This window comes from Octodon degus, unplaced genomic scaffold, assembly GCF_000260255.1.
Source record: "Octodon degus isolate 3935 unplaced genomic scaffold, OctDeg1.0 scaffold00134, whole genome shotgun sequence".
Taxonomy (NCBI): domain Eukaryota; kingdom Metazoa; phylum Chordata; class Mammalia; order Rodentia; family Octodontidae; genus Octodon; species Octodon degus.
In genome coordinates this window covers 7,054,948-7,076,732 of record NW_004524710.1, presented here as the reverse complement: position 1 = coordinate 7,076,732, position 21,785 = coordinate 7,054,948, and the positions used below count along the sequence as shown (strand labels likewise).

Here is a 21,785-nt window from a genome sequence, read left to right as displayed (position 1 = left end):
ACACACACACACACACACACACACACACACAGAGGATAGCTTGGAAAATTGTATTTCTACTGGTCTATTAAAAGGAAAAATTAATGCTTAATTTTTCTTATTTTAAATTTTTGGCCAATTTTGCATGCTTATATCTGGTAATCTGAACAATTTGAAGACAATAATACACAACATAACTGTTATTGTTGAATTCTTATCACCTTGTTTAGTGAAATTCTGTATCATTTCTAATGTTTTTTAACTTTTTATCCTCTTTTTAAAAAGAAAAAATAAAACCAGCACCCAACTTATTATTAAATTCTGGTCAACAACAACAAGAGCTCACAGGAGCTGTGCCATCCCAGCCCATTTAACCCTCTCTATTGTGCCCTCCTATTCTTACATCCACCCATTTGGGGGTAAAACATCTCCCAGTTTGAGCCAGTGACGATTCCTTGGCTACTTTGAAGTCTTTTCTCTCAAGACTGTGATGGATCCCACCTGTTCCCTTCATTTCTTTCATGCAGCTGGGGACACCAGACAGGAGAGGTCTCCTGGCAGTGAGTTTATTTTATCCACCTGCAATCTGAGTTTGATAATGACTCGTGCCCTGGCTTTGTTGTGTCTGTTGTCTATTGGAATCTTTCGTTGTGTTGTTATCCAGTTATTTTGTCATTTTGCAAAGGCATCGGTTTCTTCAAACACTGTGCCACTAAGGTGGATCTCATCATAAATCCTCCTGAGGCTAGTTTTCTGCTGTCTAAACTTCTGTGGGTTAAAACAAGAAAATACATCTAGGTGAATAAGGCCAGACTTGTCCAGGCTGGAGGACAAAATCTGGGAGAAAACTTTTTAAAAACCAGTAAATTCAGAGCCTGAAAAAATAATTTTGGAAAGACTTAAAAATGAGGCTCCCTTTGGGGGATTATAAGTGACAACATTCAGAGGACACAAGGAGAAAGCACGGAATGTGGCTCAGATTTATAATTTATAAGTTGTCCCCCATCTTTGATGAGAAACAGGTTTAAAGATGGAAACTTTATGATTAATTTTGTAGTTGAATTTTATATTTTATACCTGACCTTCTCAAAGACTGGATCTGATGGACCAGAGTTTCAATATATTAATAAATTTGTATATAAAAGATATACATTTTTGAGTAATAAGGTAGTAGATATATTGTTGAAAATATATGTGAAGGAAAATTAATCTCTGTGGTGAGCTTACTTTATGCCAGACACTCCATTGCATTTATCCTAGCAGTAATTCCGATGTAGCCTATTTTCACAGCAGACAAACCTAAGTCTTATGAATTCTAAGCAAATGATCTGTCCATTACACTAGGTAATATTCTTGTTCCATTATGGTAATAGCAACCATGAACATTATCCAGAACTATGAGCTGGACATCATACTGTGCACTTTAAATGGAATATTTTACTTCATTCTCAAAGTACACTTATGGTAAATACTGTTCACACACAGGGAAATAAAAATTAGAAAGGTTGAACATGTTTCGGAGTTCTCACAACTGTCCAGGGGCACAAGTATGGATCAGAATTGAAGTGTTTCCATCCCCCTACCAAGATTCTTTATTTTAACTGGTGTATTTTTGCCATACCTAAAAGATGGCATTTGTTTTGGGCAACTGGTATACACACACACACACACACACACACCCCACATTGTGACTTTCTACTCCTCCCTTCCCCAGTCTCCCCCTTTCTTCCGAATCCCCTTCCCCATCTTCAAAATGTCTGCTTCCTAAATCTTTCTTTTGCTCTGTTTCTATTTCAGGCTTCTCATGTAAGAGAAACCATGAAATATTTAACTTTATATGTTTAGTTTATTTCATTGAACATTACATGGACTCAGATTACTGGAGTATTGCTAGATGCTGTGGTTGAAGCCTGGGTTTTCACCTGCATTGTTATCTCGGGGTTTGGACTGACTTTGTAGGTATCCCATATACAGTTTCACAAGATTCCTCTTGTTTGAAGAAGACTATTTTGAGTAAATGGAAGTAGCCAAAGGGGGATTTTTTTTAAAGTACATAAAATAAGTTCTTGTCACCATGAGATAATAGATTCTGGCAAGATAAAGGTCTTAGCTAATATAACTCATGTCTAAAGTATTTTCTGCTTTCAATCTATAGAATACCAGGGTAAAATAAAGACAAGAGATTGGCTCAACCAAATGGTGGTTTATTAACGTTTCATTCCAAAATAAGAGCTAGTGTCTCCTCTCTCACTAACCTCAAGATCTCAAGCATCACTTTACTTCTTGGGAATCTGTAGATTGAAATTGTTTTGATCTTTTGTTTTACTGCTTGAGGTTTCCAATGATATGCCTGGGACTGACCACTGTCATGCATTTGCGTCTATGTGTGAGTGTATGTGTGTGATAGTGAGGGTTGAATTGGGGTTCTGCACTTGTACATCCTAGGCAAATGATATAGTCCTGAGCTATACCCCCAGGCCTTCTTTTTATGTTTTTATTTGGAGACAAACTCTCACTAAGTTGCTCAGGTTGCCCTCAACTTTTCAATCTTCCTTCAGCCTCCTGAGTAGAGAGGGTTACATGCAGGCATCCCTATTCCTGAAAACCTCAGCCCATTGTTAAGGCAGCTAAGAACCAATTCTTCATTTTTTTCTGTTAAATTATAAATTTGCTAGAGTACTTTCCCTGGTTGAAAAAAAAAACCTCTGTGCTCTTTCAAATGGAAGCATAAACATATTTAAAAGTAGGACATAGGTAATGTGTGTATGCCAGTTATCATAAAAAAGAAGATAACACTTTTGGGAAGGATTGTGAAAGAGAAAGACCATAACCCTATCCTCACAGCGTGACACTTTTTCCTGTTAAGGAAACTGGCACAGATGTCTCACACAAGACTGGCATGAGCCCCAGGGGCTTGGATGAAAAGGCAGTCAGAAGCAGTACCCCCTGCTAAATGCAATCGTTTCTGACCTCATAAACAAGAAGACACTGAGACTCCATGTCACCAATTTCATTAATTTTCAAACAGGGTGAATACAAACAAGGAGGTCTCATGCTCTGATTTTCCTAATTAACTCAGATGATTCATAGTGGGTTAATAACTAAGATCTCCTCTCTGCCATCCACCAGATGGGCAGAGCTTGCTTCCTGGGAAATGATCTGACAATTAAAATGCACAAGCAGTCCCCTAAGAAACTTCATTTTCAAAATACTATGCTCTCCATGATAGGGTTTTTACTTGAATGAATGCTAGCCCTGTTGCAGGATCACGAAACATAATAAGAAGATTGAAATGTTTATATTCAGGCTTTCTGAAGGCAAAAATGGAACCATTAATGTTACTTTGTTAGTGATTTCTACCTAATGATTCGTGTAATTGACATTCATCAATGACTTGAATGAGTGCTACAGGGATAAGTGTGTAGTGTTAGCTTCTGTTTGCTCACATTCTTGCTGATGAACATGAAAGACAAAGCTGTATCCGAAATAAAGAGGAGAGTCTGGAGATTCAGTATCGTCTGCACATTCACTGCTTAGCACGTACTGGATCAGTGTTTCTTTCCTGTCAGCCTTTCAAATTCTGGGTTTCGCACAAAGGACATGCACCTTGCGCCAACATCTCAATCTTCTGGGAAGTGAGGAATCCAAAGATCTCTTTCTGTACCCTCACAACCAACACATTTGTTGAAAATAAAAAGGACCAGGCTTTGACATTTTCCAGCTTGTTATCTATTTAATTTTCCATCTGCTTCTTTTGCCATTGACTTCCAAAGGAACATCTGCTGCGTAGCTGAGAGAAAGGAAGCAAGATTGGATTTGTTCCAGCTAGGTCTACAGGCCCAAAGCTTGAGCTCCAGAGCAAGGGAAGGGAAGAAGACTAACAAATGGCCCAGAACATGAGATGAAGACAAACAGTCTGCGAAGAGCCGGGTTGTATTTCCCTTTATTGCAGAGCCCACCTGACCAAGCAAGCTGGGCTGCAGCATCAATACACAAGGGTGTGGTGCAGAGGGGACAGCAGGGCTCGCTGAGCTGGACAGGCAGCACCCAGGGCTCACTCAGACACCCCTTAGGGTCTCTTCGTCTTCACAGGGTGGTGTCCCATATTCCTCAAATCCTTTAAGCATTTATGGGGCAGATGCTGTGAGCCAGTCTCCCTTCTGAGCTTTCTGGAGGCACAGATGAATAAGACATAATCTTTACCCATACAGAGCTGACCTAAAATGGGGCAGAAAAACAGTAAACAACAGATTGTAATATAAAGCAACACTGCCATTCCCTGGGTAGGGAAAAGGCATTACAGGATTGCACAGAAGGAGCAGAACCATGCCTGGTGCTGTGAGGAGGTGGCCTGGTTCCAGGCAAGGAAGAGCTGTGTGCAGAGGGAGAGCGTGAGCAGAGCCTGAGGGATGAGCAGGAATGTCAGGAAGTGAGTTCTTTTCCTCATCCCCTAAGAGCAGCATACAACATCAAACCTGCATAAGTGAGTCAAAAAAGTTAATCTCTCAAAGCTGTTCCCCCACCCACCATGCCCTCAGTGTCAAGACTGCAGGATTCTCACCCAGTGTATTAACCAATGGGCTGTGGCATTTCACAGTTGTCTCAGTTACTCTTCTCTCATTGCTGGGACAAATACCTGACACCCCAAATGAAGGAAGGAAAGGCCTTTTTAGCTCACAGTTAGTGGAGGTTTCAGTTCATACTCACCTGGCTCCAGGGCATAGTGGCAAATGGCAAAGAGCAACCTTTCATGGTGGAGACGAATAGCAGAGAGCAAAATAAAGAAGTAGCAGCAACCGTGGCTGTATTCAGGCTGTGCTCCCCAGGCTAGGTGGAGTACTCACACCCATAGTCCCAGCAGCACTCACAAGCATAGTCCCTGTGGATCATGAGTTAATCAAAAACTATAAAAGTCTGCACCATGATGGCACAGCTTTGGGAGGACAACTAGGCACAAACCATAGCAACAATGTTACCTGAAGGGTGGCAGGTAGGGATAGAAAATGCTGGTCCAGGAGAGGTAGAAACAGCATTATCAAAACTTCCTGACTGGCTATAAGGAAGCAGTGACAAAGCAGCCAGTTGTTAAATTTTAACTTCCCTTAGATATCTAACTTAATTGCATTGAAATCTTTGTATATGGGAGAATCAATAGCAGAGTGATGACCTCTAGTGTAGGAGTTCGGCTGTGAAACAATCAGGTAGTGGTGAGTAGCTACTGCGGGCACTATGAATGACACAGAAGTATAAGGCCCAACCTTGGTGTCTAAGAAGCCAAACTCTAATGGTAATGACTGCAGTATCAGCTAACTAGACAATGTAAACATACTCTATAGTTCTGACATGACATGACGTTTGGCAACTCAATGAAAAAAAGAGTATGACCAACACAATCCTTCATGCTTGGGAAACCTATACACTTCCTCACTTTTCAATACTTAAAAGTGGCATAATTAAGAAGAGTTGTTCTCTACTTTTTCAGGAAAAAATAATCCACTCAGACCAAAGTCAATAAGCAGAATTGACCGATGCTTTCCACAATCCAGCTTAGCCAGTCAGTCCCAAAGGGCACCTATCTCCCAACCAAGAACATTCTGTGTCCGATGGATAACAGTCAATAACTGTTATCACTAAATTGGTATAACAAGAGAGGTGAAGATTCCTTAGGCTATGTCTACATGACTTTACCCAAAAAAGCTTGCTAAAAAAGGCAGTATAGAAATAGAACTTGTATCATTTGCTTTGGATTAGTCAGAGTGTACACTGAGATGCAAAAGTAGTTGGCATAAACTCTGACTATGTATTATGCTTTGTCTTAACTTTAATAAATTTTTAAAATATGGATTAACAAAATGCAAACAACTATGTAAAAAGAATCAAACACAACTGTTTTTCAATCACATATTTTCTTTCCATCTCAAAGGAAATTTGCCTTAGTTTTTTAAAGCATATTTAAAAATAATGTTTTATCTGGGTGTGCCTTGAGTGGCAAGCCAACCTGGGGTATGCAGTGGGTGACTTCAAGGCTGACCTGAACTACATCATGAGACCTTATGTCAAAAAATTAGGGGCTGGGGATACAGCTCAGGGATGTGAGTGTCTTCCTGGCAAACACAAGATCCTGAGTGCAATCCCCAGTCCCACACAGAAAAAAGATGTTTTAAAATTTTTATTGCAATAAACTGCAAATTTATAAGATCAAATTCATTGTTTTGTGTATTTTTAAATTAATGTGCCTCATAGTAATCCTTATGATTGTCATGAACACATAATGTTCTGTTTTATAATTTTATAAAAAGATGTTAAAGATATTACAATTTTTTATTTTAAAGTAATACTAATACATAGTGTGGATAAGAAAAATCTGTGTTGTCCATCTGCAAAGAATGTGCTAAAAAAAAGTTTGATGAATGAAAGCTTTTGGTATTTCAAATTAGGAAAGAAATGTGTTTTTTTTTATTATATTAATTTGTTCTGGGAAGAGAGAAAAGTTCCGAGGCAATTTAGATCAGGAAGTGACAGTTCAGTATTTTATAATTTACAGAGAACAGATACACAGAATATCCTTATATTGGAATATATGCCTGATTTATAAGTGCAAAAGCTGGGATATAGAGTAATGCAATAACAAAATCCTGCTTGCTGAGGCTTATAAATGTGTCTTCTGATTCCACAGAACTTTGTGACTCATTCATTATCTTCTCCCCATCATTCTTTTCAGTTTTATTTACACACACACACACACACACACACACACACACACACACACACACACATTTCTTTAGGGACAGAGCCAAAGCAATCCTTTCCTTAGCTGAACTTGAATATATTGTTTCTACCAAAAACTCTAGGAAATAAGATTTAGCAGGCTGGTTTTCAGAGTGATCCTGACCACATTTTCTTCTTGCTAGCCTGGTTTTCTTCTTTGGTGAGAAGTCTCTGTGAGGCCTGATAGCGTGCCAGGTGAGTGCGCCACTCAGAGCTTGGCCACCTGCCTAGACAAGCGCCACAAGCACAGCGGTGAAGCCCACCGTGATCTTCAGGTAGACTTGAAGCTCAGGAGCTTTTGGGACTGAGACATTATGCTGAAGATTAGCTGCAAATGAGCTTCAGGTAGTTACTCAGCAAGGGACATGATCAGATTTAGTAAACTGCTGGAATATTCCAAGCCTAATGTTTTCTGAATTTTAGAATAACTATGAATAATTTCCTCTGGCTTCAGCATAATACGGATCAAGCATAATAAATACATCCAGGGAATTAAGCCAATTGCTGAGATACAACCGCACGTTGCTGGTAACAGAAAGAGTACATGATGGCATGGTCATCATTTAAATGAGGCACAGATTGAAACCTAAGTTAGTCACCGTCCACCCTGTTTATTATTTCCATGGGATTTTTTTTCACTTTTGTACACATGTCTATTTCATAGCACTTCTGAGTTTTTCTGTGTTTCCTAATCTCGAGGCATATGTAGGAAGCTTCTTCAGGCCCTTTATCCTGCTTCTGATAGGTGAGTTCAGCCTGACCACAGACTCCAGGACAAACATATTTTTCTTCTTTCCTATCTTGTTTTCTAGGGTTAGTCAGAGATCAAAGGTCACACTGGGGGGGGGAAGCAGTATCTGGTTATTTTTTCCAACTTTATTTTTAATTGTACTTATTTGTTACCCTTAGGACTACCAAGAAGCTTCCAATTTGGAACAGTTTGTGACTCGATTTTTATTAAAGGAAACTTTGAATCAGCTGCAGTCTCTCCAGAATTCCCTGGAATGTGCCATGGAAACTACTGAGGAGCAAACTCGTCAAGAAAGGCAACTAAACATTTTCATAAGATGTATCTTTAGCGATTCTAATTTTGTGGAGAACCAGTTGAGAATCGTTGTACTAATGAAAATTAAGACTGAAAATGAGTGGATTTAAATGGAATGTCAAGGACCTCCACTTGCTACTTGCCTTGTCATTTGTGTCTAAGAAAGAGCCATTTCATTCTTTTCTAAATACCCTTCATTTACTCAGAAATTTGGAATTTAGTAAACAGAGAAGAGTTTAAAAGACAATATGGGTGGTATTAATATACATCTAACATTGTGCTCATCCTTAAAGAAGTGAACATTTATTATATAAAAAGACATGAGCAAAAACAAACCTCTACACTAAATAGTACAGTATTATAAATATCATCTAGGAAGGAAAGAAAATTTGATTTAAAATTATTAGAGGGACAAAAACCTGTCTCATGAAATTTCCCTATGACCTTTGAGCTTTTCTTTCAAATGAGTATAATTTGAAAACATGGAAAGGATGACAAAGGGCCTTACAGAATAAGTGGATCTAGGTATTCTGAGAATACATGAATTTTAATAAGCCTGATTATTTAAAGAAAAGGAAAAAATCAAGAGGAAAAAGATTTCAAAATTCAGTGTTACCATGAAGTATCACGGAGAAGAAAATTGGTGATTGTATGATATATCTACCTAAAGGTACTAATGCTAAAAGAACACCTACATTGGAAATATGTAGACAGCAAAGTAATTCTGACAACAGTTAGTACATTACTGAATTGTCATCATTCATACTTTGCAAGTTAAAGAAGGTTGCCAAACTCTTGCTCTTCTGGTGCATTTTGTCCATATGCTACTCTAAACCTACAGATGTGCCTTTATCTATCTTTTGATCATAAAGTAGGAAGAAACACACAAGTGTTTTGAACAGGCTAATGTATTACTCTATAGGACTAATTTTTCCAGGCAAGTTAATGGGCATACAATTACCAAGATACACCAAAAATGGTGTGATTTTGAACCATGCTACCACTGTCAGAAAGAGTGAACACTATCAAGTTTTAATTTTAAAAAAGCTTCTAATTGCAGGATCTAAAGAGTTTATGCAGCTGAGTCCCAGCAGGACCCACTGTTTAGGTGACTCACATCACAATCTTTGCATTGCCACGGTTAGGTGATTCCACATTAATGACAAAGTGTGACTGTTAGCTTTGGAAAAGCAACAAACCAACTCCTCAGCTTTGAGCAGAATATAACTGAATGTCTTGAAGCATAATGAAATTGATTTCATGTTCCTGATGAGAAAATGATGCCTCTTTTGTTTCTTTTCTTTAGATTTTTCTGGAAATACAATGAGTTGTCCTTTCTTAGAATTAATCATTTGCCACCTGAGAAGAGGCTTGAAAAACCCTCTGCTCCCAGTATCCCCAGTGCTTTGGGTTTTCTTCTATAGTTACCTCCTGAAAACTTACATGTGCACTTGCCACCATACAGTGAATGGTTAATGAACAACTGTTTTTCGTGTTAGGACACAGACCACACCAGCCTTGAACTCTTGTAATTTCTGTCATTAGCTGCATAGCAGTTGGATTGGATGAGAAGGAACAGATACTTTTCTTAAAAATACAGATTTTAAGAAAAGTGGAAAGCATGAGGATTCATGAGCCTTTTACATCTATATTTCTAATTTACTGTTTGAAATAATGGAGCTATTGCAAATCTGTTGTCCTTGTGGAGAGTACCGCTGTAAGGTTTTTATCAAAAGCATCCAGAGAAGCTCAAATCCGTGATCCTCCTTCCTGGAGCCAATAAACAAGCAACTAGGAAAAAAAAGTACCACAGTAGGTTTGTGTCCAGAATATCAGGTGTGAAGTTTCTAGTGAATCAGATGAAAGAACAAGTTTTATTCTGTTCTAATAAGACTTTGTCACTTTTCCCGTGGCCACACTTTGCTATGCTGGCCACAAAAAAAGCAAAGCAAGGAGAGCACCAGGGACTGTACAGTGAGGAAAAGACAGAAAGGGAAACCATGACATCAATCAAGAAACCAATGATGGGGGCCGAGGAGATAGCTCAGTAGAATAAGCCCTTGCCTGGCAAGCACAAGGGCCTGAGTTCAATCCCCAGTTCCGCAAAACAAACAAACCAAAAACAAACAAACAAACAAACAAACAAAGCAATGATGAAGTGATGAGGAGATTATCAGACTTGCACTGGGCCCTTGGGATGAATACCAACAGCCACGTGCTCTTCTCTCGGAAGGGATCTCCCCATTGTCTCTCACACAGCCCGTCTTACTCACACTTTATCTGGTTAAGTCCAGCTTTGTCCATTGAACAGTACTTTCTCTGGGAAGACTTCACTGCTTTTTTCACAGGATCTCATCCTCTTACTTCAGCATCAGGTGGCCCCAGTGCATACCATTCACATATGCCTGACACAGCCCATAACTTATTTGCCTTCTCCATTAGGTTCTAACCGTCTTGATAGACTTTGTGTTGTTTCCCTCCGCCTGGTATAACTTTATTTTAACTATGTGAAACTGAACAAATGAAAGGTAATCTACATAAAGGGAGCCTTCCAGAGGAGTAGTGGGTGAAGACCTAGACAAGGAGGAGAATAATTTAATGGGAATCTGAGGTTTAGGAAGACCTTAGAAGCTAGACATATGCACTCAAACTGAATTATATCATAGTTTGCTACTGGTGGTTGTAAACAGAAGAGCAATATAATAAAACAAAGGCTTGAGGGACATTGTACTCACAATGAATTGAAGTACAGGATAGCAGGTTCAGTAAGACAGATCAAATTATTGTATCCAAAACACTTCAGGCATTTATAATTATAAAAGAAGACATCATGATGTTCTGCAGTCAAGAGTTGAACCTGAAAGTTTCATTAAAATTTCCCCAGTCATAATAATTTGCTTCCCTTTCAGCATTGACATTACTTTGGGATTTAATATTTGTGAAACCTAGGGATACAAAGACTCATTACAATATAGCAAATTTAGACAAGTCAGATATTCCATCTATGAGCCCCAGGGAAGGATCACACAGTATCATTCATCCTGCAGTAATGAGTTAGACATGCCATGTTGGGCAAAATGTCTAAGTCTATTCATGTGAAAACGGCAATTTCAGAGAGAAGGGATGTGTATAGCTGGGATGTCACAGAGGTAAGGTTTTCAGATGGCATTCTGTAACAATTTCTGTATCTGCCTTGGCAAATTGACCACATTGAAGCTACTTTAATCCCATGGGACTTGCAAGTACCTAATATCCAACGGCAAGATCATTATGTATTACCAAAGTTTCCCTCTAGAGGACTCGTGTCCTCTTACATAAAACCTTTTTGAAAAACTAAATTTTTGGGGAACACAGTTTGATTATATGTGGATTTCCATTTTATAACAGAATCTGCAAGTTTAGTCTATTTTTCAATTTTCCTTTATATCCAGGGATATGAATGATTCCTTCTAGGCTGGAAATTATTTCCTGATAGTTGTATATAACAGCCATAGGAAAGGCTTTAAATTCATCAACAAGTAATTATAAAAATTGACAAAACTTACAGTTGTGTAGCTTGAAAATAGAGAAAAAATGCTCTAACTAGCAACATCTATAAAAACTGGCTCTGCTAGAAAGCTAGTGTTTTTATGCCATAGGAAAATCCAAAGGGATATTTAAAGATTAGAAATTAGGTGTATATGATTTACTTTCCTTCTTCCCTAAACTTTCCAAAACTGGGATCAAATCTACATAGAAAAAAAGAAGCATTGACCCATAAAAATAAAGACAGAAGAGCCAAGCAAGCAGAAACTGGAAACCTACAAGATGAAGCTAGTGGAAGCAGACTTAAAAGTCTGGGAAACTGAAGCTTAATCAGGTAGTAGAAGAACCACGATGCAAATCAATTGGCTTCACAGAACCTCAGAGTAGTCCAGGAATTGTCTGTACTATGTGAGATCAATGGCAAGGTGACAGGGAGATAGACAGAACTCTGAAGGCTCCATCCAGTGCTGTGGTGCGACTTTCTCTGCCCATTCCAAAGAACCCTAGGGGAGTGCTTTCCGGGAAAAGGAAGAAAACATAAACCCAGCACAAATGGAAACCTGGGAACAGTACTAAAAATAAGGCATTAATTAAAGATTTCCCTACTGTACAGTAGGTTTGAAACCACCCCCCTTTGCATTCTGCCTTCAGATCTTTGCCAGCCTCATATCTTCCACTTCAGAGCTACTTCTCTGAAGAATCTGATTTATCCAAGAGAAGGGATGTACTATGATGGTGCCTGTGATCAGGGTCCTCAATAGATTGCTCCAGTCCATCTACCCTGCCACAGAGGCTGTGAGTTGGCAACTCTATCAGCCTTCTGTCTCTTCACTCTGAAATGGAGGGGCTGGTAGGACCTGAGAGAACAAAGCCAACTTGAGAAAATAAACAAAAAAATCAAAAATAATCTGGAGAGCAGAAGAAATTTTTCAAAGTAAAGCATCAGTACCTTAAAAAAGCTAAAGGAAAACACTCTGTGTATTAAGGACAGGCTGCTGCTAAACAGAAGAATATTCAAAGGAATAAAAGAATTCTGGGAAATTGTAATTACAAAAATGTAATTCTCTGAGAAAGTTTTGGTATAAAGACATGAAATCTCCATGAAGCAATTAAAAACAGGAAAGAATAAAAAAATTGGAGGGACGATCCAAGATATCTAATATTTGTAAAAATAGCATTTCCAGAAATAGAGCAAAGGAGATTAATTATCAAAAGAATGATTCAAGGGCTGGTGAGATAGCTCAGTAGTCTAAGCACCTGCTTGGCTAGCGTAAGAATCCTGGTTCAATCCCCAGCACCACATGATGTGCGGGCCCTACCCCCAGGGCCTACCGAGCTGGCCTCCAAGATGGACATGGTGGTACACCCTGTAATCCCAGCACTGGAGAGGCTGAAACTGGAGGATCACTACAAACCTGAGCTGCATCGTGAGACCCTCTACCAAATACATTTTTTAAAAAAGAAAGAAAAAAAAAACAAAGAAAGAAAGAATGAATGATTCAAGAAAAAAATTTCAGAACCAGCCTATGAGTTCCAGCTTGACAGAACAGAGCAACAAGCTATTATAATGAATGACACAGGTCTAACACACTATGATCTAGGCAAAGGAGAAGGGTATTTCTTTTTGTTGAAATAAGATTCATGGAATTATTTGATGTTTTAATATCTATAGGTGTATAGCTTTGATCAAAACATTGACCTATGAATGAATTAAACAAAAAACAATAATGCCAAATGCACTAATGCTTCTTCCATTAATAGTACAGCCAGTGAAGGAGAGGAGTTCTTAAATTACAAGATACAATTTTACTTAGATTTCTCATTTTTAGAATAAAGACCTAGAATCCTCTTTTTCAGACTCACATATAATAGAACTAAATTACCTAGGTCTCTTGGGCATGTTGTAAGCAGTGCTTCTTTGAGGTTTTAACTTCCATACCCTGGAAACTTTTGTGGCTGAAGCGTAAAGAGGCAGGAATCAACGTGGATGCTGAGGTTCTCCTTTCTCTTGGTTCCAGGCAGGGGCCAGCCAAGCCCGAAGTCCTGTCCATCCAATGGCCTGGAAAGCGATCCAGCCGCCGAGTGCAGAGACACAACAGCTTCTCTCCCAACAGCCCGCAGTTCAGCATGGGCACTCCAGGTAATGCAGCTTTCATCAGTTTTCTTCTTCATATTCAATGTTATTTATATTTTCCAACAGTTTACAAACAGTTGCTAATCAAGAGTGGAAATAGAGCATTTTTCTTCCATGAAGTCTGAAGCTGAACAGCTGAGGAATGAAGGATGTTGAGAAGTGGGTGGTGATACGAACCACCTCCCAATGCTTCTGTACCTGCTTCTACATGAATTCCATCAGCTGTGTGTGGGAAGCATCCCCTGAGATGCTGAGCAGGGAGAAAGTGCCCCCTCTAGCAGCTAGTGCCCAGAAGAAGGGTCTCAACTCAGGTCAGCCTCTGTCAGTTTTCTTCATTGGTTTTTACCCTTCACCTTGACACAAAGAGGTACAGCCTCCACTCTGGTAAGCTCTAGGTCTCCATGTCTCCCTAAGCATACTCTAAATTCACAAGAGCAAAAAGATCCTCATTTCCTATCATGCTGAGATTAATCAGACCTAGTATTTTTGAGGTTTGTCATATAGGATTTATTGGCTAACTCATACTGCTAGTTATTTAGTGAATATACTTTCAGCATATTATCTATAATGTTTAAAGTAATCTAAAATATGCAAATTTTTGTTGATAAATATTGGAGTGATTTTATATAGCATGCATATACACAAGCACACGGATCCCTTGAACATGGCATTCTCACAGAAATAAGTCTTTAAGTTGCTAAGATTTCAGAAAATAAATGTCCTAAATACATCCTCTATTTACACTGACTGCACATGACGGAATCAAAGATGCTTTTGTGAACACAGTCACATTTCATCCCAACATAACTTTCCCCCTTTTGCCATTTGACAGCTAAGGGAACCCATGTCCAGGGACAGTCCAGGATCATGTGGATTAGTCCATTTTTACTGGGAAACAATTTAACATCTCTTAACTGCAAAGATTTGTTCCACCCTTGTGAAGCTACGCTTGGCCACAATTCAGGCCACCTCAGCTGAACACGGCTCCAGGCTGTAGGTTGAGCTTTGCTTTGCTTCTCATATAGCCTTTCTGGGCTGAGTGACAACTGGAGCTTTTTCATCTCCTGGTGGGTGTCAGTCGCACCTGAAGCCAGGCCAAAATTATGCAAATACATTTAAAACCACTGTGCACAATTTTTCTGTTAACTTTCCATTGGCCAAATGAGTAACATTCCAAGTGCAGTAACAACAGGGAAAGAAATGTACTCCACCCAGTAGAGCAGGAGATGCTGGAAAGTTTCTGAGAGAAGGGTAAGTGTGCAAACTTACTTATACAGCAGGGAGAAGGTGAGAAATTGGGAGCAGTGATGCCACCTACCACATCACTAGAAAATGGCAATGCGGGATCACTGAGATCGTTCCTCCCATTTTAACATCTTAAAAAGCAGAGCTAGTCTGAAATATCATATCCTTCCAAGGGACTCCTACCAGCCACATTAAATCTTTTTGAAAACAATGCAGACTAGAAATGAAAAGGTATGCATAAATATTGTTTATGTATTTATAGTATTTTTGCACATAGTGTCTCTTCCTGTCTCTCTTCCTCCTCCTCCTCCCTACTCTTCCTTCTCCTCCTTCTTTTTCTTCTTCTTCCGCTCTCTCTCTCTCTCTCTCTCTCTCTCTCTCTTTCTCTCTCTCTCTCTCTCTCATAGTCCCTTTTTTGTGGCAGCATTAATATTCATTTTTATATCCAACTTTACTTGGCACACTTCTTCCCCCAAGAAAACCAGGTGGGAATTCTGATGTGAAACACTACTCTTTTATAATTTAGGTATTGAGTTCATTGCATTCAAAACTAAAGCAAAAATTTATATTTTTATTATAAATTGAAATTATAAATTTAACCACACCCTCATTTCAACAAATGCTAGATATGTTGCTTCAACAAAATACCTGTGGAAGGAGTTTGAGTAAGCTGCAATAAGGATACAAGAGAATACCAGATTCTGCAGGAGATAAACCATAGCTGGGAAACCCTAGCTTTGCGTAGTAACAACAACAACAGCAGAGCTTTCATGATGTTTAACCTGGTACTAGATATACACACATACATATATAAATTGTGAATATAATATATATAAAATATATACTTTACAGATTGTACATACAGGTATGATATTGGAAATATTGTGCATATATAAAAAATTTAAACAATATATTACACCTAAAGACACATTGTCACCTACCTCCCTCAAAATATTTCCTCTTGTGCCAAATACACTAATCCCATCATTCTTGCCACGTCCTGAAGCAGTGCTGGAAGTCCTCCTTCGTGAGTGTCTGTAGTTTTGCTGCCATGGCTCCCTGGAGGTCCCGAATAGATTCAAAACATTTTCCTCTCATGATCATTTTAACTCTGGGGCAGAGTCAGAATTTGTAAAGTGCCAAGTCTAACGAATGAAGCTGATGGGTACACACAGGAATGTTCTTCCAAGCCTGACCTTCTGTTGATGGCACCCAGCAGCAGTGTTCACCATCTTTTTTTTTTTTTTTTTCTCTCTTATACACACTCATGAAAGGACTCTCAAAACTGCTTCAGAAAGTGACAAGAACAATGGGATAAGTGTTTTTGAAGTGAAGGGAGAATATTTGATGGAGATTATGACAATGTGCCTTTTACTATAATATTTTTTTAATTTACACATTTACTATATATTTTGATCTCATCTGCCTTGTATGCAATGTCATATATAGGAACATAGGGAGTGACAGACTCAGCCATGACTAGAGAAGCCATGAGGTCAGTGCTTGGGAAGGGACACAGAGGTATCTAGTTCTTATGCTTCTTTTTGACTCTAGCAATTTATAACCTCTGAGATTAGGGCTGTGCTTTCTTTATTGACTCCAACCACTGCCCCAGAAGTAACTTTAGAATTATCGATTGATGTTTTCCTTTTTCAAAAGAAATCCAGCTGCCTTTTGGGATAGTAAATGTGGCTCAGGAGGATCTGTTGTTTTGAATATCAAAGGCGGATATAGACACCACTAAAAGCAGACCTGTGGGAGATTATTAGAGAAGAGGAAAGCGGGGAGGGGAGGCCAAGAGGGAAGTAGTAGGGGGCTGGATATAATCAAAATACATTGTGTGCACCTACAAAAATGTCACAGTGTAGCCCAATAGTCTGTCATTATGTGTACTATAGAAAATCAACCTGTAAAAATGAAACCACCAGGATGCATGGATCTCTGCTAATCAATAACTTAGAAAGCACTCAGTGGAATACATTTTTAAATGCTTATGTAAGTCAAAAACATTGTCTTCTTCTTTCAGGATAGAAGGAGGTATAATCAAGCATTCCTGCTGTGCCTAAAATTTTACATCTTGCCTTTGTCATTCCCCCCAAGGCTTACTAGAAGAAGACAACCAGTGGATGACCCAGATAAACAGACTCCAGAAATTAATTGATAGACTGGAAAAGAAGGTATGTGATTCCTCTTCTATCTTCTCTTTCTTGCTTTTCAAGATATTCCGAGCTAATAGTCCTCATTGCCTCAGTCTCCATGGCTACCCCAAGGATAGAATAACAGTCATGATCTCAGTGATTCTGTCGAAGTCTGGTCCCCAGTTATTGGGGTTTTTCATTTATTTTTGTTAAAGCAAATAAAGAGGCACACGTTAACTTTCTCTCTTCTCTCTGATGCCAGTTATATTTAAAATAAGATAAAAGGTTGAGAATTAAATAAATCAACTGTACTTTCTGACTCAGGTTATCCAAGAGACATAGATGGTAGATGGTTTAGTGATGCTAGTGACAGCTTTTAAAGACATCCTTGGTATAAAGTTTTGACAATCTTTTAAACTAAATTCAGGCAAAGACTGTACTGTCCACAAAAAAAAAAAATGAAATTTCACACTTGACTTCTGGAAGCCATCATGTTAATTGGGGGTTTTGGCATTGAACTTGCTAGTAAGTGAGGAGATTAGGATATAAACAAGAGGCCTGGCCGAGTAGCTCAACGGATTAAAGCACCTGCAAACAGGAGCATGGGCCAGGGGTTTGATCCCCAGGCCTGCCTTGATGGTCCAGCCCCTGGGGCATGCTGAGATGGCAAGTGAGACTAGGCGTGGTGGTATCCACCTGTAATTCCAGCTCTTGGGAGGCTGTAAACAGGTGGATCACTATGAGTCCAATCTAGTAGTGAGACCATGAACACCCTGTAGAAGACCCTTCCCTAAAATACAAAAAAAAAAAAAGATATAAACAAGCAACTTAGGATGTAATAAGGAGTTCGTTAAATTTATACTATATGTTCCTAGTTATTATATGTTATTGATTAATTCATCTCAGAACAAGAAGTCCTAATATTAAACCCTTAAATAGCTATGATGGTAGAGGCAACCTTTGTCAGTTAGTAAGAAAATGTGTTCTCTGTGAATGTATCACAGAAAGAACATTTATGTTTGTTAGAGTCATAGACTTTGAAAAATCCATACTATACTTGTAAAAATAAGCTGCATTCTAAGAAGAAGGGAGGGGGATTCTTTTGGTCTTAAGGGTGGTAGTACAGAACAAAATCCACAGCTAATGCCATTGGACCCTTGCTGTCTGATTCAGCCTTGCCAAGGGATTGGAACAGATGCATGCCTAGTTTTTAACCGAGGGAATGCTCACTGTCATCTGGGATGCCTGGGACATTCTTCACACATAGGAAGGGTTTAAGTTGGACTTTAAAAATGATTACTTGATTCAACAGAAATCACTAATTTAATATCACTGAGACTTTTTGGAAGGTTATGAAAGTGCTCAAAGATCAATATACCATCTAGAGTAGGGGTCCCCAATGCCCAGTCTTCAGTGAAGTTGTTCCCTGTGTTGAAAGAGTTTGGAACTCTTTCAATTCTGCTGGTATAGAGATCTGAATTCAAGAAAATCCAGGAGATGATATAATTTAAAAGATGTAGGGAGCAAGAATTACTTGGTCTCTCAGGTTGCTTGCACTGTAATAAATGAGCTCAAATCATTTCCAGTCTACTGACTTTCCCCTCAGGATTCTACTTACTGTCAATAATGGACTTAGGAGAGAAGGTTGGCCTGTTCTCACTGGGGTAGTGCATTGACCTCTTGGGTGAAAGATGAGAGAACACCTTGATTAACAATCCTAGAGCATTGTATGGAAAGAAGAAGAAATAATTCACAGAAAGGCAAATGCATATCATTAAAGGTAGGATAAATGTTGAACAGCTGACAAATTAATGAACAAAGTAATATTTGCTATGAAGAAGTAAAGTTCAGTACAAAGACTGATTGGAGAGGGGAGTGAAGCATGAGCAAAGGTCAAGTAGATAAGCTTGATTCAGTCTTCATTTAGGAAAGCAGTGACAAGCAGGCTTGGATGGACTAATGGATGGATAGAGGGATGGATGGGGGCAAACTACTGATGTCCTTATGTAATTAATTAAGGGATTTGGACTTTGAATTGAAGACTATAGGGGGCATTTATTATGTTTTAGCATATCAGAGACAAACAAAAATATCTTTTAGTTAGCAAATTGGACAAGAATATTAATTGCACTAAAGTAAATGCTGAATGCATTAAAATAAGCAAAGAGTTAAGCTCAGAGTCCCCAGAGAGCTATCTTAGACAACAGCAAGAAAGAGTAGGTTGTACCTCCCACACCCACAGTAGACAGACCTGTACTAGCAAGGGAAAAGAGAATGGCATATTTGAAAGCCTGGAAGCGAAATTGACAACGCCACTGAGTAAGTATGGTGGGAATACAGGTGAGGATTGGAGCCTGACTGTGGGAGGGTGAACATCACACCATTAAGAGGAAAGGGAACAGTCATTGAAAGATGATCTCTGAAATGAGATCAGAAGGTGAACAGGTTTCATTAGATCTGTTCATTTCACAGTGCAATAAGAATCATAGGTAGAAATACGCAGTCAGATATTAGCAGAGAGAAATCAGGCTCACAGTTTCAGATCTGAAGGGCCATCCCCACAGAGACAGAACTCCAGGGTCCTGTGGATAGAAGAGATCACTGCAGAGAAGACTGGAGAGAGGAGCATGGCCAAGGGGCTACAGCCTCAGAGGCTCCATGCCCTCTGCCACAGAGTCTGCATTTGTTGAATTTATCAGCCTCCTACTGGAGCAAACACCTAAACTAAGAGCTTGCTGCAGATCAGCTTTTCATCTTCCTTATTTCTATCAATTGATCTATAAGCTGAGTCTTAAGAAAATTAGTGGCTACAGAAACTAGATTTCCAATACTGGAAGTCTAGACACTCAGGGCACTTTTTTGAAAACTAAGTCCTACTAAAACATATGGGTTCTTTTGTTAAGTAACTTTGAATTCATTTAAAGAACACAAACTGCTTTCAAAAGCAATTTTGTAACTCTTGGGCAAACTCTATTTGGTGTTTAAAATGTATATAGTTATTTTTAAAGGAATGGCTCAAGCTTTAGTCATATCTTTTTCCTCTCCAAACTTTATTGCCAGGTCTCTTTCTTTCCTGAACATTTTGTCTCTTTTCCTGCTTATGAAAGGGTTTCTTTCAAGCACAGGGTCTGGGAGGTTTGTTGAAAGTACAGTGTGATGGTTCCAGGTGTGAGGTTCCAGCCGTGTGCAGCTCAGCGTGAGCTGTCTTAATAAGTGAAAAAGCAGGAGAAGTCAGTTGTCTGCTGCAGCATATTCTATGCTGGGATGAATTCATGTTTTAGGGAAAAACTACCCAATTGCCAAACAGTGGCTAAGTGCTTGTCATCTCGCCGCTGACTTGTATCCCGCAGTGGTTAGCACTAGGTTTGATCCTCTGTTAAAAAGAAGTGTGCCTGCCGAGGGACATATGTTATCTTTTCTGTCTATTAAGTATTTATGATGAATCCTTCAGGCACTCTAAACCAAACCAGATTCCATTCATCTCCAGGGAAAATAACACTTGGAATTTCTGCAAGTTTCTTCAAGTGTTTGTAGGCATATATTTATGTTTTGTTGAAACGTGCAAAAAACATTTAATGTAAAACAAAAAATTAACAAAGACCAAAAAAAGCCTACTCAATCTTTATTAAGCAGTCAATGCTTATTAGATCACAGGGCATCCTCAACTGAAAGGGAGTAGATGAGAATGTCACACTCATATAGTGTAACTATATTATGCCTTAGATCAGAGAAGGTAAAACTGAAACATATGTCTGAGCTGGTGTTAAGCAAGTAACAGTCATGAACATTACTATTTTATAGTTTCTATCTGTAGAATTCTTTTCAACTTTTTTTTTTTTTTTTTTTTTTTTTTTTTTTTTTTTTTTTTTTTGCGGAACTGGGGATTGAACTCAGGCCCTTGTGCTTGCCAGGGAAGTGCTTATTCTACTGAGCCATCTCCCCGGCCCCCTCTCTTTTTAACATTTTATTCACATCTGTATTCATTAAATAACTTTGCCTTGGTAAAAAAGCTATGATTTCCAGAGGGCCTTCGTCCAGCCATTCATTTATTCTGCCTTCATTGAGTAGCTACTATGTGTCTGCTGCCATTGTGACAATAGGAATCGTGGTGGCCAACGCAGACAAGATCCTTGTCTCTGAAGAGATAGAGAGAAAAAAAGCAAGTAAGCAAATTTAAGAAATGAAATAAAATCAGGTAGTAGAAAGTGGTATGAAAAAAAGCAGTGCAATGTGATTGGGATGAAAAGGTCAAATGCTCAAAGCAAGTGGTCTGGGAAGATCTCTTTTAGGAACCTCCATTTGAGCTGAGATGTGAAAGGTAAGAAAAAGCCAGCCATAGGAGGACTAAGGGGGAGAGAATAGGTAAAGGATTAGTAAAAGTGAAGTCACAGACAGGGTAACAACCTGCTCAACGCTGCGCTCCCAAAACAGTACTGCTAGGTCTACACTGACCTCTCCTTACCAAGTTTGTGTTATTTCAGATAGTCTGGATTTCAATTTATTTCTGATCTATCAAGGAATTATAATGCATAATCTTCACTTGGAAGAAATATGAGGAATGTATTCATACAATGAAGTCTTTGGAGATATGCACTTGGTTTCACTGGGGACATTATTGTTATTCACTGGTCATCCCAGAGGCTAAGGTCATAAATTAGTTCCTCCCTTTTTAGTAAATATCAGCAGCATCTCCATCTACTTTTTAATTCACTTCTTTTTAGTAAAACAAAATATGTGTTGCAGTGTAGATGGAATATATCAATAGTCTAGTGTCTCTAGTAGGAAAGGCAGAAATGCAAGAGTTTTCAGTGCAGAAGAATTCAACCTGTCAGGCCCAGTTACTCTAAATTTTTCTTTGTTTTGCCTTTCTGTCCTTCTACTCTGTTCTAGTGTATGTCATTCCTCCTATTTGCTCTCTAATGGCAACATAGAAATAAACTTACAGCAATAC

General features: G+C 38.8%; 1 protein-coding gene across 1 annotated transcript in view; it reads left to right on the top strand.

Annotated features, from left to right (window-relative positions):
* The window catches only part of Necab1 (N-terminal EF-hand calcium binding protein 1), a 170,743-nt gene that overhangs the window by 126,359 nt on the left and 22,599 nt on the right, over window positions 1-21,785 (top strand). The window contains exons 6-8 of the mRNA XM_004641319.2: window positions 7,657-7,793; window positions 13,336-13,457; window positions 16,797-16,873. Coding sequence (XP_004641376.1) covers window positions 7,657-7,793; window positions 13,336-13,457; window positions 16,797-16,873 — 336 coding nt within the window. The remainder of the gene's footprint in view (window positions 1-7,656; window positions 7,794-13,335; window positions 13,458-16,796; window positions 16,874-21,785) is intronic.